This window comes from Microcaecilia unicolor, chromosome 9 (genome assembly GCF_901765095.1).
Source record: "Microcaecilia unicolor chromosome 9, aMicUni1.1, whole genome shotgun sequence".
NCBI lineage: Eukaryota > Metazoa > Chordata > Amphibia > Gymnophiona > Siphonopidae > Microcaecilia > Microcaecilia unicolor.
Genome location: NC_044039.1, coordinates 88,592,256 through 88,608,226, shown reverse-complemented (window position 1 = coordinate 88,608,226; position 15,971 = coordinate 88,592,256). Strand labels below are relative to the sequence as shown.

The 15,971-nt window shown below is 43.5% G+C and overlaps 1 protein-coding gene across 1 annotated transcript in view; it reads left to right on the top strand.

The window, feature by feature from the left end:
- GPR176 (G protein-coupled receptor 176) overlaps window positions 1-15,338 on the top strand; it is a 33,121-nt gene extending 17,783 nt beyond the window's left edge. Inside the window, exons 2-3 of the mRNA XM_030213679.1 lie at window positions 10,535-10,787; window positions 14,231-15,338. Of these exons, the coding sequence (XP_030069539.1) occupies window positions 10,535-10,787; window positions 14,231-15,338 (1,361 nt within the window). The remainder of the gene's footprint in view (window positions 1-10,534; window positions 10,788-14,230) is intronic.
- Window positions 15,339-15,971: the final 633 nt, after the last annotated feature.

The following is a 15,971-nucleotide window of genomic DNA, read 5'->3' as shown; positions in this document are numbered from 1 at the left end:
TTCTCTATATATTGCACTAAAGTACTACAAGAAAATCTGGGCTATTTCTTCAGTTCGATTACGCAGGACATCCTGAGAGTCCTGCAAGGGAGAAATAAACCCTGCCAGGTTTTAGCTATGTGGGCTAACAATTTTCCTGGATGATCCCTCATATTGGAAAAAATGATATGTTCAAAAAAATAACATTTTCTTGGAATGCTTATGAATCAAAGCATTCAAGGATGCCTATTTAGCTAACAAGGCATCCTTGGCAGCTAAGGTAGAGTGAGAGACATAAAAGCGTTTAGCTTGTTGATAACGCTTTTCTAATAAAACAATGCCCTGGAAAATTCTCTTGAGTCCGGGTCACCATATAATCAATAATTTCTCCCTGAAGCACAACTATCAAGATGTTCCAATATAAAATGGAGTCATCCATGTGCTGGGCATTGAACAGGTAATAATCTTCCCATTTTTAGCTAAGTAGGCCCAGAACTCAGTGTCATGGAAAAGATATGAGGGGAAGTGCCACACCATCCCCAGAGTACGCAGAAAATTCTGATCCAGATCCACCCAAATCATGGAGTGGTCCGAAACAGAAATTGGACCAATCTCAGCTCTCACCATCATGAAAAATAAAGAGCAAGAGACCAATATATATAATCTATACGGGACATTGTCCCATGCACCCTGGACAAATGTGTGTAATACACCTCAGTTGGATGCAAAAGCCTCTAGGGATCAACCAAATCCAGGGAATCATATAAATAGGGTAAGCCCTCATTACTGCTCAAACCAGGCTGAGCCAGAGGGGAAGATCTGACTAACTGCAGATTAAAAACCTAATTAAAATCCCCCATCAAACAGTGGAATAGACATGTCTGCCAGGGCCAAAGAAACCAGCTTCTGAAAAAATGCATGCTCATACGTATTAGGGTCATATACCAACAGTAAATGGAATGCCCACCCCTGTGTAGTATTCTGTAGCATTAAATATCTCCCATAGGTATCTTTGGTGACCAGATGCACCTGACTTTGTAAATTTTTGAACAATAAGACCGCTACCCCTCCCCATCTGCAAATGGTCGAGGAGTAATAAACTTTCCCCACCTATCCCCTTCAAAGTTTTTGATGCTCCTGATCTGTGAGCCTTCCGGAATACAAGCAATATCCACTTTACAATGGTTAAGGCATGATAATATTTTAGAGCGCTTCACAGGTAAGGAGACACCAGCTACATTCCAAGATATAATTCTTGTCATTGATTAAGTCAAGCAAATGACAGGTGAGAAAACTTCACTGAAAAAAATGAACCTGCCCCAGACAGGAAAAGTAAGCACACACTGAAGAGACAAATACCACATGAGAGGCACATCATGGGGAACCCAAAAAGAAATTACACGGAAGGGAGACACAGTGGTGCTCATTTTCAAAGCATATGTAACTTTTAAAGTTTATATGCTTTGAAAATGAGCCTCCAAGTCCTGCATAAGCGTAAAAAACAAACCCTTCTCGATCCCCTTATCCTTACCACCCCTCCACCTCCACCCCATCCTCTCACTTCCCCCCCCACCTTCCTCCATCCCAAACCCACACAAACACAATAATAAACCCAAGGAAGCAAACAGCCTTGCCACAAAGTTAGGTTTAAAGGTCACGCCCCCATGCTAAGAGAGCACCCTATTTATCCACCAGCATAGTGAGGAAAATCCAGTATAGCAGCAACAAGCCAACAATAATAGAAATGGTGATGGTAATCAAGACAGGCATACAATAATTCGAAATGAATATTAAAGTCCACTCAGAGCCCAAATATAGAACTGCTTAAAGGAAACAGTTAGAGATCATGTTTCACCTGGTGGGTATGAGTCATACACAAAGAGGAGCATAATCGAACGTCGCCAGCGAAATAGATCGCCAGCTATCTATTTTGGCAGCGGCGCAACAGATGTCCAGAACTGTATTATCAAAAAAGATGGCCTGCCATCTTTTTTTCGATAATATGGTTTAGCCCGGCCAAATGCCAGAGTTCGCCGGGTTTGAGATGGCCAGTTTTGTTTTTCAGCGATAATGGAAAACAATGCCGGCGATCTCAAACCCGGCAAAATCCAAGGCATTTGGTCGTGGGAGGAGCTAGCATTTGTAGTGCACTGGTCCCCCTGACATGCCAGGACAGCTACCGGGCACCCTAGGGGGCACTTCTAAAAATGTTTTAAAAATATACAAATACCTCCCAGGTGCATAGCTCCCTTACCTTGGGTGCTGAGCCCCCCAAATCCCCCACAAAACCCACTCCCCACAACTTTACACCACTACCATAGTCCTTATAGGTGAAGGGGAGCACCTACATATGGGTACAGTGGGTTTTGGGGGGGGGGGTTGGAGGGCTCAACACTTACCACCACAAGTATAACAGGTAGGGGGGGATGGGCCTGGGTCTGCCTGCCTGAAGTGCACTGCACCCATTAAAAACTGCTCCAGGGACTTGCATACTGCTGTCAGGGAGCTGGATATGACATTTGAGGTTGGCATACAGGCTGGCAAAAAAGGTTTTTATTTTTATTTTTTTAGTGTGGGAGGAGGTTGGTGACCACTGGGGGAGTAAGGGGAGGCCATTCCCTATTTCCTCCGGTGGTCATCTGGTGAGTTGGGGCACCTTTTTGAGGCTTGGTCGTGAAAATAAAAGGACCAAGTAAACCCGGCGAAATACTGATTAACGCCGCTTTTTTTTCCATTATCCGTGAAAGCCGGCCATCTGGTAGCCACGCCCATGCCTGCCCATTTCCCGCCTTTGCTACTCCGCCGACACGCCCCCTTGAACTTTCGCCGGCTCGGCGACGGGAAAGCGGCGATGCTGTCAAAAAAGCAGCTTTCGATTATACCGATTTCGCCGCTTTTGAGAGATCGCCGGCCATCTCCCAATTTATGTCGGAGGTTGCCCGGCGATCACTTTCGAAAATAAGCCTGAAAGTCTCATGCTGCACAAAAGGTATCAAACATAGAAACATGACGGCAGATAAAGACCAAATGGACCATCCACTTTGCCTTTCCACAGTAACTACTAACTCCTCCTTTTCTTAAGTGATCCCACATGCCTAGTGGTTAGGGTGGTGGACTTTGGTCCTGGGGAACTGAGGAACTTCAATTCCCACTTCAGGCACAGGCAGCTCCTTCTGACTCTGGGCAAGTCACTTAACCCTCCATTGCCCCAGGTACAAATAAGTACCTGTATATAATATGTAAGCCGCATTGAGCCTGCCATGAGTGGGAAAGTGCGGGGTACAAATGTAACAAAAATTAAATTAAATTCCTTAAATTCTGACACAGTCTTTGTCTCCACGACTTCCACTGGGAGACCATTCCACACATCCACCACCCTTTCTGTATTTTCTTAGATTCTTCCTAAGTCTGTTTCCTCTTAACTTCATCCTATGCCCTCTCATTCCAGAGTTTTCCTTCATTTGAAAATGTTTCACCTCCTGTTCATTAATGCCACTGAGGTATTTAAACGTCTCTATCATATCTCCTCTATCCCGCCTCTCTTCCAGCATATATATGTTGAGGTTCATGATGTCGTGTTCTCGCACATGAGCCTATCTCTATATGTTTTATAACCGAGACTGCTTAACAATTTAGTAGCTGCCCTCTGGACCGATTCCATCCTGTTTACATCTTTCTGTAGGTGCAGTCTCCAGAATTGCATTCAGTATTCTAAGTGGGGCCTCACCAGAGACTAAAAAGAATATAAGGTGTTATACCATTTTTATTAGACTAAATTAATACATTTTCTCCTGGATTGTACATATGGTGCCAAAATTTGAGCATGGATCTCAAATTAATTAGCTTATGATCCAATTAATTACAATTAATGTTAACAATCAATTATTACAATTAATTGGTAATAATTGAAATTGTGACTAGCTTTTAAAGGTTAAAACCTCCTTTCTCAGGTCAGGGTAGTATAAGCAGAAGATGGCAATTCTGGAATATAGAAGTGATCCATAAAACATTCCAGTGGTAGTCTCAAGAAGAAAAGCTAAGGGTGAGAAACAGAGGCAAAGATGGATGGGTGATTAGAAGGTGAAAAAGCACTATGTTCTGTCTGATGCATAGGGCCATCTAAAGTTAAAGTACTTGACCCTAAGGAACATACAGATGTTGGTAATACAATATGGAAGTTGGTACTCTTTCAAAAATGTGCCATTTTGGTAATAGGATTCAAGATGGCCGTACGTAACTGAGGTGCATCTGACTTCTTGGTTCTTGCTCTTGAAAAATACTTAAATGTCAGGGGAAAGCGGCTGCTCTAGCCTCCCAGCCACTTGAATCCCCCATCATCGGTCCGATGGATCTACATTTAAGAAGTCTTGGGCTGGCAGAGAGGTCAGGACAGGGCCGTGCCAACCCGGTAAGCGAGGTAAGCATGGCAGGAGGGCGCCGACCTCTGGAGGGCGCCGCCGCGCCATGCTTACTGCCGCCACCTACCTCAGCTCCCGGACCCCGACAGCAGCGCTGGAGCCCGCCCCAGGGCCGTGCCAACCCGGTAAGCGAGGTAAGCATGGCAGGAGGGCGCCGACCTCTGGAGGGCGCCGCCGCGCCATGCTTACCGCCGCCACCTACCTCAGCTCCCGGACCCCGACAGCAGCGCTGGAGCCCGCCCACCCAACATCCCCTCGCATATCCTCCCCCGGGCAGTGGCGTAACTAAAAACGGATTTTTAAAAAAATGCAGGCAGGCACATTTTTTTAAATTTATGCTTCCTCCCCTCCCTTTCCTCCCACCTACCGTTCCGCAACACGCCTCCCGAGACCCAGCCCCTTCCCAAGCCTACCACCAACCACGTTCCGTTCTCCCTCTCATCCTCCCACCCCCGGGCCCCGACTGTCAAGTTTTCTCTTACTTTGTTGCAGCAATAAGAAGCTGATTTGAGCCCAGCCGGCGTCGGATCCTTCCCTCTGCTTTCGTCATTCACGAGTCCCACCCTTGCGCAAACAGGAAGTGTGTGAGCGAGAGCAGGACTCGGAGGAGCGAGGGAAGGATGTGGGCAGTGTGCTTTCGTCTTTGTTAAGGTAAGGTTTGACGGTCCGTGGAGGGAGGAGTGACAAAAGGGGCGCTGGACACGGGGAGAGATAGGAGGGGGGAACAAAATGGCGCTGGACTTGGGGGAGAGAAAAAGGGGAAAACAAAGCGTTGGAGAGAGAGGGGGGAAACAGCGGTGCTCGGGGGGGGGGGGGGGGTTGGAGAGAGGGAAAACAGCGGTGCTGGACTGGGGGGGGGAGGCTATCTAGATTTAACCCACAATGATAGTAAATGCTATTGAAAACAATAGCAAAAAGATTAGAAATAAGGGACCCCCGATGTGTGGGTCCATCTGTAAGAAGGGAAGAGGAGATGTTAGACTATGGGGGAGGGAAGGGCAGGACTGTTCCCAACTATGAGTAGGTAGGAGAGCTGATGCTGAGCTATGGGGGAAGGGAAGGACAGGACTGATGTTGAGTTACAAGGAAGGATGGGGAAAGGGGTAGGCAAGGGCAGGGCAGATGTTGGGGCATGAAGGGTAGGGAAGGGCAGAGCTGCAGAGATGCCAAGCTATTCAGTTCCAGGCTGGAGATTTTGGGGCAATCCTGGTTTTGAACTTATATCCCAAAACAGTGTGGGATTTGTAGTGCCCATTGAGTGCTTCGAGTCCCATAATGCAACAGCATAGAATGGGCAGAAATGCAGGACTGTCCCAAAATTTCCAGCCTGGAACTGGGTAACTGGAACTGTAAAGAGGCCCGGAGGGAGAGAAGAGAACGTGGCTGGAAACGGTAGGAGCGAGAGAGGGAGAGAAAGAGGGGACATGGAAAAGAGCAGCAGAGAGCCATGGACATGGAAAAGAGCAGGGGAGAGCCAGAAAGAGATGGGGAGAGAAAGAGGGGCCATGGAAAAGAGCAGGGGAGAGCCAGGGACATGGAAAAAAGCAGGGGAGAGCCAGAAAGAGATGGGGAGAGAAAGAGGGGCCATGGAAAAGAACAGGGGAGAGCCAGGGACATGGAAAAAAGCAGGGGAGAGCCAGGGACATGGAAAAAAAGCAGGGGAGAGCCAGAAAGAGATGGGGAGAGAAAGAGGGGCCATGGAAAAGAGCAGGGGAGAGCCAGGGACATGGAAAAAATCAGGGGAGAGCCAGGGACATGGAAAAAATCAGGGGAGAGCCAGAAAGAGATGGGGAGAGAAAGAGGGGCCATGGAAAAGAGCAGGGGAGAGCCAGGGACATGGAAAAGAGCAGGGGAGAGCTAGAGAGAAGATGCTGGATGGAAGGGGGTACAGAGAGAGAGAGAGATGAGTGGAAAGAGGGGACATGGGTAGGAGAGAGAGAAGCTGCTGGGGAGAAACTGGGGGAGACCCTAGCTGTCAGACTGAGAAAGGCTGGATGAAAGGAGGGAGAAAGGAAAAATGCTGGAAGGAGGGGTCAGAATGAGGGAAGACGCTGGTAGGGAGGGAAAGAGGAAAGACACTGGAAGGATGGGGAGAGAGAGGAAATGCTGAATGGAAAAGGGTCGAGAAAGAGAACTGTCTAGAAGGAAGGGGAGATAGAGGGAGACAATGGACGGAAGGATTGGGAGAGGGTAATGGGTGGAAGGATGGAGAGAGAAAGAGGGATGACACTGGCTGGAAGGGTAAGAGAGAAAGAGGGAAGGTGCTGGACATGGGTGGATGGAGGGGAAGGCAGGTGGGAGAGGAGGGTTGCTGGACATGGATGGAGGGGAGGGAAGACAGGAAGGAGATGCACATGGATGAAGGGGAGAAATTCTGAACATGGATGGAGGGGAAGGAAGACAGAGGAAGGCAATGCAGATGGATGGAGGGGAAGGGAGAGAGAAGAAATGATCGACATGGATGGAGGGGAGGGAAGAGAGAGGAAGCAGATGAGATGAGGGAAAAGGGAGAAAACCTGCACATGGATGGAGAAAATAGGCAGAAGCTGGATCCACTGGACAATCAAGTCTGCAGAGGACCCAGCTTTTACTTACCAATGTAAGGCAAGAAAGGAGGAAAGTAAAGAAATAAATGGAAAGGAAGACCTGGAAATGGAATTAAGAGGACAGATAGCAGCAGAATCAGGTACTGGGCCAGCATGATCAGAAAAACAAAGTCACCAGACAACAAAGGTAGAAAAAATCATTTTATTTTCATTATAGTGTTTGGAATATGTGCACTTTGATAATCAGGTTCTCAACGTTAAAAGTTTATATTTATTTATGGCATTTTATACTAGACCGGGGGGGGGGGGGGGGGCGCCAACTGATAGTCTGCAGGGGGGCACCAGAGACCCTAGGCACGGCCCTGGGTCAGGAGAGGTCCCGTTGGAGACGCCAGCTGTGAGAGAGGATGTGGCGGCATCTCCAAGATTTGAAACATCGCTGAGCCCCAGCCGAAGAGCTCCTACCCCGCAGCTCAAGGATCAAGTTCTCTACTCCTTAAGTCAATAGTGCCTTCTTTGGGAAATATGCGGGGCACTGTTTTGAGTGAGGCTCGATTACATCGGAGGGAGATTGGGGGAGATGGTTTGAAAGTTCTCTCCTGGGAAAACAACCTTGCTGTTAGTAAAGCGGGGGAATCAAAGAGTTGCTGAACAGGAACTGATAGGCGAATTTCCTGAGTCTACATCTGTAGTGTCTGTTCCTGTGTTTTTGCAAAAGAAGCCTACTGACGTAACATTGGATTCCTTATGGTTTTTAATTTTGGATTTGGGGAAGACTTTGTTTTCACAAACTGGTGTTCTTACACAGAAGCTTTCTCAAGTAGAACTGAGAGTAGGAAAAGCTGAAACTGAGGCGAAGGAGTTGTCTTCTCAAGTGGATCAAATTAATATGGATTTCTCTGGTATTCAGAACTTGCAGACTTTTTTTGTTAAAGATTTGTCTAATTTGAGAAATAAATGTGAAACCCTTGAAAATTTTGCAAGGAGCAACAATCTTCGCTTCTTAAACTACAGTTACACCATTGGAAATGGTAAAGCAATATATGAAGGAAATTTTGGGTATACTGGAGGATAAATTTCCTCCTTTCTTACAAGTTTATTATCTACCAAGGAAAGCAGTGAAACAGCAGCAAGCTTCTTTAAATGTTTCTGCTATATTGAATACTTCGGACACAGAAGTAGCCACCGCAGCGACTTTGGTTGGTTCGGTGGCTTTATCTCCTGACAAACAATGGTTATTGAGAATGTTTTTCAGAAACAGAGAAATTGTTTCTAGGCTTCAAGATTCAAATATTTCCTGTTGTATCAAGAGGCACTCAACGTAGATGTAAGCAGTTTCTATTATTGAAACCTGGCATTCTTCAAATAGGTGGAACTTTTTTTTAAGGTATCCATGTAAATGTATTATTACACATGATGCTGTTAAGTATGTTTTCTTTGAATCTTTTCACTTGTCAGCCTTTTTAACAACTAAGAGAGATACAGGAGATTGAGCTGAGCTCTTCATTTAATTAGCATCTAGCTCATGTACCTGGGGTATGTTATTGCCTTTAATGTTTTCTTATCTTTCCTCTCATTAAGTCTTGGATCCTTCTTTTCAAGAAGCAATGATTTCGTTTTGTAACACTTTTCTGTACAAGTGAAATTGCTTAGATATAATTGTTAAACTTTATAAATAAAATTTTTAAAAACTGTTCCATTTTGCTCCACACTGAAAAAATATTGGACTAAAGTATGGCCAAAAATCAATGATGAATGCTTAGAATATATGCATGTACTTTGGAAATCTTTGGTGCTAATTAATCCTATCAAAATTACAGAAAAGAGGCTTTTAGATATTTATTTCAGGCATTTGATATAAACCTAATTGTATTGGGCTGCTGCTGGGCAGTTCATAACCAAGTTATATTATGACAGCAATTGTGGTTGATTATTCAAAGTGATTCAGATGGCCAGAAGAGGCTCCTGGCTGTTTAAATTGCCTGTCTGGGGTTAACGGGAGATATTCAGTGGCACTTAACTGGACAGTGTCACTGAATATTTATTTATTTTTTTGTTACATTTGTACCCCGCGCTTTCCAACTCATGGCCATTCTGAAACCAACTAGTTTATGGGCAGAGTGGAGGTGGTGCAGAACACTAGCCGGTTAACAGAGATTTTCAATTTGCTAACTGGCTGAGCAACAGCATAAACTCAGGACAGAAGAAAGGCTGTCCTAACTTTATGCAGCAAAAGCAACTGGGCACCGGTCTGAATATTGGCTGGAGCCTGGTTAACCTTTTGGGTCTTCATAACACACCCTTCTGATCCTTCCTTCCTCCCTCCCTTACAACTCCCATAGAACATGTACACCCACCCCTTCTGATCCCCCCTCCTTCCCTCCAAATCCCCAAGAAGCAGAGTATGACACCCCTCCTTCCCACCCCCGAATGATGTCAGACACCCCCCATCTGATGCCTACTCCCCCTCCCAATGCCCAGATCCAAGGCAAAACCCCCCTGCAACGGGCAGGATTAAGTGAGTGGGTGGATTTGAATATCATCTGGGGCCCGGCATTGAATAATTGGGGTTAATTCTGCATGTGGTGGTCAGCTGACCGCCGTGGGCTGAATATCAACTGGTGAATTAATAAATATAAACCTGTGGTCGACCACTATTTGTCCAAAAAGGAAAGAAGGAGGTCATAACCCCACGGATATGCAACAACAAAACTAAAAAAGTGAGGCAACATGAAAGGAGGATTCCAAGGATCTGGTTCAAAAACCTTTAATATAGTCAAACGTTTCCAAAAGTATCCAATCGCCTAGGGTGTATCAGATTGACATGGCCGTATTTTGGCATGGATGCCTGTGTCAGAAGTGGCAACATGTGAGTGTTCTGTGTATATATATGTAGAACTGGCATACAAATCCAGCACTGAAGTCAGAAAACCAGCGGCGTATCACCTACTCAGTAAAACTTGCAGCGGTTCGCATACAAATAGGCCAAGTCGAGTCTGATACACACTAGGCGACTGGATACGTTTGGAGACGTTTGACTGTATCAAAGGTTTTTGAACCAGATCCTTGGAATCCTCCTTTCATGTTGCCTTACTTTTTTGGTTTTGCTGGAACACTAGTTGCATCATCCATCACTATGAAGCAGTAATTATTAAGAGAAATTGAAAAGTGGACCATTTTAAAGAAATGGCTACCTATAGAAAAAATGGTGGAAGAAATATAAATCTAAGTACCTTGTGAAAGGGGAGAGGGGCAGGAAGAAAGACTCAGCATCTATTCCCTTTTAGTTATTATACTTCTGATTCATGTTACTGTTGAGAAGCTAGATTATTTTTGTATCACATTAATTATAAACTAATAAAGATAGATGAAAAAGTGAAAAAGCAGTTGAATCATACGGTTTATAATGTGATAGGAATCCCATATCTTTGAATACGACAAAAAGGACTTAGCAAAGTATTTTGTCATGTAATTTCAAATGTCTTATGTTCTGGGATTGTGTTCAATTTCTGACCATAAGGTTATTGATACAATGATGAAAAATGAAGCACAGATGTACATCATGTTTTTTTTTCCTTTTTACTTCCCCAGGAAACCTCATGGTGTTATGGTCAACTTGTAGAATGTCAGTGTACAAATCTGTAACCAACAAATTTATAAAAAATTTGGCCTGCTCAGGAATCTGTACCAGCCTTGTTTGTTTGCCTTTCGATATTATCCTCAGTGCAAGTCCTACCTGCTGCTGGTGGATCTACACACTGATCTTCTGTAAAGTCATCAAGTTCTTGCACAAAGTTTTCTGCTCTGTAACAATCCTTAGCTATACATCCATTGCTATAGACAGGTACAGTATCAATATGCACTCAGCTCTTAATCCTAACTGCTATAGACAAATGAAGTATCAGTGTGCATTCAGCTCCGTATCTTTCATTGCCAAATACTAGAAACAGGTGCAGTATCGGACTCTTCTGTCCATATATTATTGTTAAGACTTCTATTCATAGGTGATTACAAATTGCAAATAGTGTATATGTGTTTAATTTCCAGCTAGTTAGGGGGAAAAGTCTGGGGTAGATATTCAGCCAGTGGCAGTGAGTGTTTTTTTAGCCGCTCTCTCTTATGCGTGTGCAATATTTCGTTAAGTGTGATATTAAGTGCAGTGAAATGCGATATTGTGCAGTTAAGTGCAATATTAAGTGTAGTGAAGTGTGATATTCAGCACTTAACCGCCTAAGCGACACTGAATTTTATGCAGTCAGATTTGACTGCTTAACTTAGCGGGTTAAGTGTTGAATAATGGCATTTAACCACATAAGTGCCAACTCATTTTGTGGGTGATCCAGGGGCAGTCCACTTTAATGGGCTGTGGCGATATTCAGTGTCCCTAACTGGTACCACTGAATATCAGCAGATAGCCTGCACAAGCAATTTAACCATCAATGAGGTGTTTGGCCAGTTAAATAGCTTTGAATATCGACCCCCCCATGTTTTCACTTCACAGGTACTGTTGCTGGGTATCTTTTGCAGTGGAATCACACACACACACACACACACACACACACACTTGTGTGTGTGTGTGTGTGTGTGTGTGTGTGTGACACTTAGGAGTTGTCAACACAGAAAAGGCAGAAAAACTGAGTGGAGTATACAAGACAGGCCACCAGAATGGTCAGAGAGTGCTAGGATAAGTGATGTTTTTCAGTGTTTATCCAATAAACACATCTTCATTTTTGTGTTTAGGGATATTTTAATGGTATTGATTGGTTAAAATCTAAAATCAGAAACCCTAATTATTCTGTAACAGTTGAAAGAGGACCCATTTGATCACTATGGAGGTCATTTTATAAGGGACTTGAACACTAAAATACTGTTCTATATGCTCAAGTAGGCTCTTATAAATTTGTCCAGGGATATACACATGACTAGGCATCTCCATTTAAGAGCCCCTAGGATGTGCAGTGAGATCCTATTCTAAATGGCATCTGGGTGCCCAGATTCCATTATAGAATATTAGCGTAACCCAATATTGGTGTACCTTAAATTTACATGCCCATGATCACATCAACCATAGACCTAGCAAAACTGCTGGCACCTTAATTCAGCAGGTACACACATAACTTGCAGTTTTCTGTAACTTACATGTGTACATGGGAGCCGCATCCATACCCTGCCTATGCTCTGCCCACATGCGTGCTCCCTTGTATTTATACACTATGGCACTCATTTTTGAATCATATAGACATCTCAAAAGGCCAAAATGGACGTCCATGTGCTTGAAATGTCCAAATCCTGATTTTGCAAAGGCAGAATAAGGATGTCTAACACTGCAGTATGTCCAAATAGCAAGGGATCATGTTCTGGGTGTGTTTTGGGCAGGACGAGGAAGGGCCTGAAATCTGAATGTCCAACAGCGATTACCGAAGGTGAAGAAACATCCATGTCTAAAAAGGACATCCTTTTTTAGACCTTGTTTCGGGAATGTCCATGTTACAGAAAGGTGCTCTGATTGAGCAGCTGTCCACTGGAGGGATTAATGCATGACACCTCCTTAATTCCCCAGTGGTTGCTGTCCCCCTCCCTCTCCCCTGAAAATGAAAACAGAAGGGGATACCAGGCTCTCTGACAGCTTCAGATATTTTAGGAATTCATAACAGAGCAGGAAGCAGGTCTAAGGAATATGTGGTTAGTGCAGTAGACTGTAAACCAAGAGTCCCAGGTTCAAATCCCACTTCAACTCTTTTTATTAAATTGTGAGCCCTCCAGAAACAGAAGAATACTTTCTGTACTTAAATATATAAGACACCTGCAAGCCTGAAGGCCATTGAAGTGATGTACATTCAGGTACAGTAGATATTTTTCTGTTCCTAGAAGACTCACAATTACAAAACAAAGAGTTAAAGTGGGATTTGAACCTGGGCCTATGGTTCACGGTTCACTGCACTAACCACTAGGCTGACCCTCTGCTGTACATAGCATATGGCTATTTTCTAAAAATGCTGCTATACCCATCCCTTGTTTTCCCCTGTTCAAAATTTGGACTCCTCAGTTTATAAAATGGATGTTCACGCAGGACATTTCCAGAGCATGGATGTCCATCTCATATATTTTTGAACAGGTTGTATCCTGTTTGAAAATATATGTGAAATGGACGACCGTTTGTGACATTCTGACTTTGAAGTCTCTATTCTGACTTTGACGTCCTTTCAAAAATGCCCCTCTGTGTCACTTATGCACACCATTACAGAATAGCACACAGTTTCCCTGCTATAGGACTTTCATGGTAAGTACACCCTTATGCACATAAGTGCTACTATTCTGTAAATTAATGCACACAACGGTGCACCAGTGCAGGTGCCTAGTTATACAATTGCCTTTTACAGTGTCTACTGTTACACTACATATATGAAAGCATTCCTAGGAATGGAGAATAAGTGGAGCAGAGGAAGGATTTGTATTTTTATATATACAGTATTTTGTGAAATACTTACATCTGCATCTACCCTTACAGACACATAACATACACACGATTACTCCTGCCTTAGAGAAGTGTAAATATGTGTGCCTATTTCCTTAGAATAATTCTGTAAAGATACATAGGTTTTTATGCTGCTATTTTATTAATAGGAGCAGCATGTCCACATGTGTGCCTTCCTGTTGAAAATGATCCATTTTGCCACTATTTGTCATCTTATCTTTCAAAAAGATGCATTCAAAATGCTTTCTTATTGGTGGGCACTGACTACTTGTTCGCATCCTACAGATTTCTGAGGGGTTTCCAATGCACCTGTTATTGGCCTTAATTGCACATTGCCACCTCAACCTCAGGCAAATTCAGCAGAAGTCTGCTGGCTGTCATTGCCTAGCACTCTACGTTCAACATGTCAGGTTGTTCCTCTATTACCCAAGATGAATATGCTCCTGTACAACAGTCATATCCTACTTAGGGAATTTGGAAAGTGTTAGTTGTAAATGTACCCTAGAATGGAGTCTAAAAGTTGTAAATTAGAGGGTAAGATGGAACACTAACTTTAGAATCCATTATCACTTTCACCTAATTACTTGCTTACCTTCCTTTGGGAGGTCTTTTACAAAAGATTAGCACATGTTATCTGCAGCAGGACCCAAAGCAATAAAATGAGTTCTGTGGCAAATACCATGCACTAATCTTTAGTAAAAGACCCCCCCCCCCCCCTTAATGCCTTTCAGTCCTCAAATTACTTAAAAGTTCTGTTTGAATGATGGATTGTTCATGATGTGTATAAATGACTGTTATAATTCTTTTTGTAGGTATTACTCCATTTTATATCCTTTGGAACGAAAGATATCTGACAGCAAGGCTCGCAATTTGATCATTTATATCTGGGTTCATGCGATAGTTGCCAGCATCCCAGTGTTTATGGTAACTAATGTAACTGATATTTATGTCATGTCCAACTGCACAGAATTCTGGAGCTATTCATTGGGGCATTTGGTGTATGTCATTATCTACAACATTACTACAGTCTTTGGGCCTGTAGCTTTGGTTTTCTTCTTCATGGTCCTTATCCGTAGAGCACTCAGTGTGAGTAGGAAGAAGAAAGTCATCATTGCTGCTTTAAGGACTCCACAAAACTCTATCTCTATCCCTTATGTCTCACAGCGTGAAGCAGAACTGCATGCCATGCTGCTGTCCATGGTGCTGATCTTCATTATCTGTAGCATTCCTTACATGACTATGGTTATTTACCACACCATGTTCAATAGTCAAAACACTTCTGTGATTTTACTGCTTACAGCCATCTGGTTGCCTAAGGTGTCTCTCCTGGCTAATCCTCTGCTCTATCTGACTGTTAATAAATCGGTCCGTAAATGCTTAGCTGGGACCATTGTACAGCTGCACCGCAGGTACAGCAGGAGAAATGTGATTAGCTTAGAGGGTATGGTGGAAGGCACATTGGAACCCAGTGTGCGCTCTGGGAGCCAGTTACTTGAGATGTTTCACATTGGGCAGCAGCAGATCTTCAAATCAACAGAGGATGAAGAGGAGAATGAGACCAAATCCATTGGTTCCAGTGACTACAAACAGAAAGAAATCCCAGGCCCCAAATTAAAAATGGAACAAACGCTGATGCAGAAGTTTATCCCACAAAGCACAGACTCTGCTGCTCAGGTGGCTCCAGCCATGCCAATGGAATCAGAGGACTTCAAGGACAAGTACTCTATGCAGTTTGGCTTTGGGCCATTTGAGTTGCCCCCTCAGTGGTTGTCAGAAAATAGAAATAGTAAGAAAAGACTGCTGCCCCCTCTTGGAAACACTCCTGAGGAGCTTATCCAAACCAAACAGCCCAAGTGCAAAACTGAAAGAAAAATCAGCAGGAACAATAAAGTCAGCATGTTTCCAAAAGTGGATTCCTAACTCCTAAATACCAGATCCTATGGATCATTGCTATTCAAAAAATTTCACATACTAATTATTGTGAAACAAAGCCAACCAAATTTGTCATCAGATTTTCAGCTACTTTGGGGTTCTTCTGTTTATCTATCCTTACGGATCCTTATCCAGTACTCAAAGGATCCCTATTACTTTCTCCTATTTTAGATCTCATTAGGGAGCTATTATGCATGACATTTTGTCTTATTTCTTTAGAATGAACTCTCATTTATGGTCTTTTTCCAAACTACTTACCAACCTTCCCTCACCAGAGCATTATCATAGATGTCCAGTCATAAGTACCTGAATATATGAAACCGCTTTGAATGTAGTTGCAAAAAACCTCAGAAAGGCGGTATTTCAAGTCCCATTTCCCTTTCCCTTTAATTCTCTTTCATCTAGCTCTCAACATGGAGCCACTATGCTCCATCTAATTAGAGTCTCATCAAGAAACCACTGTGTATGATTATTCTCCATTCACTTACAGTTCTCATCAGAAGGCATTGTGCAATGCTCTCACATCACTTTTCCTATAAAAACCATTAATAACTCTGAAGTTTATTTCAAGCCCCTAAGTATCAGTTCGAGAAGCTCTTGTCTTTTCCTCTCTATCATTAT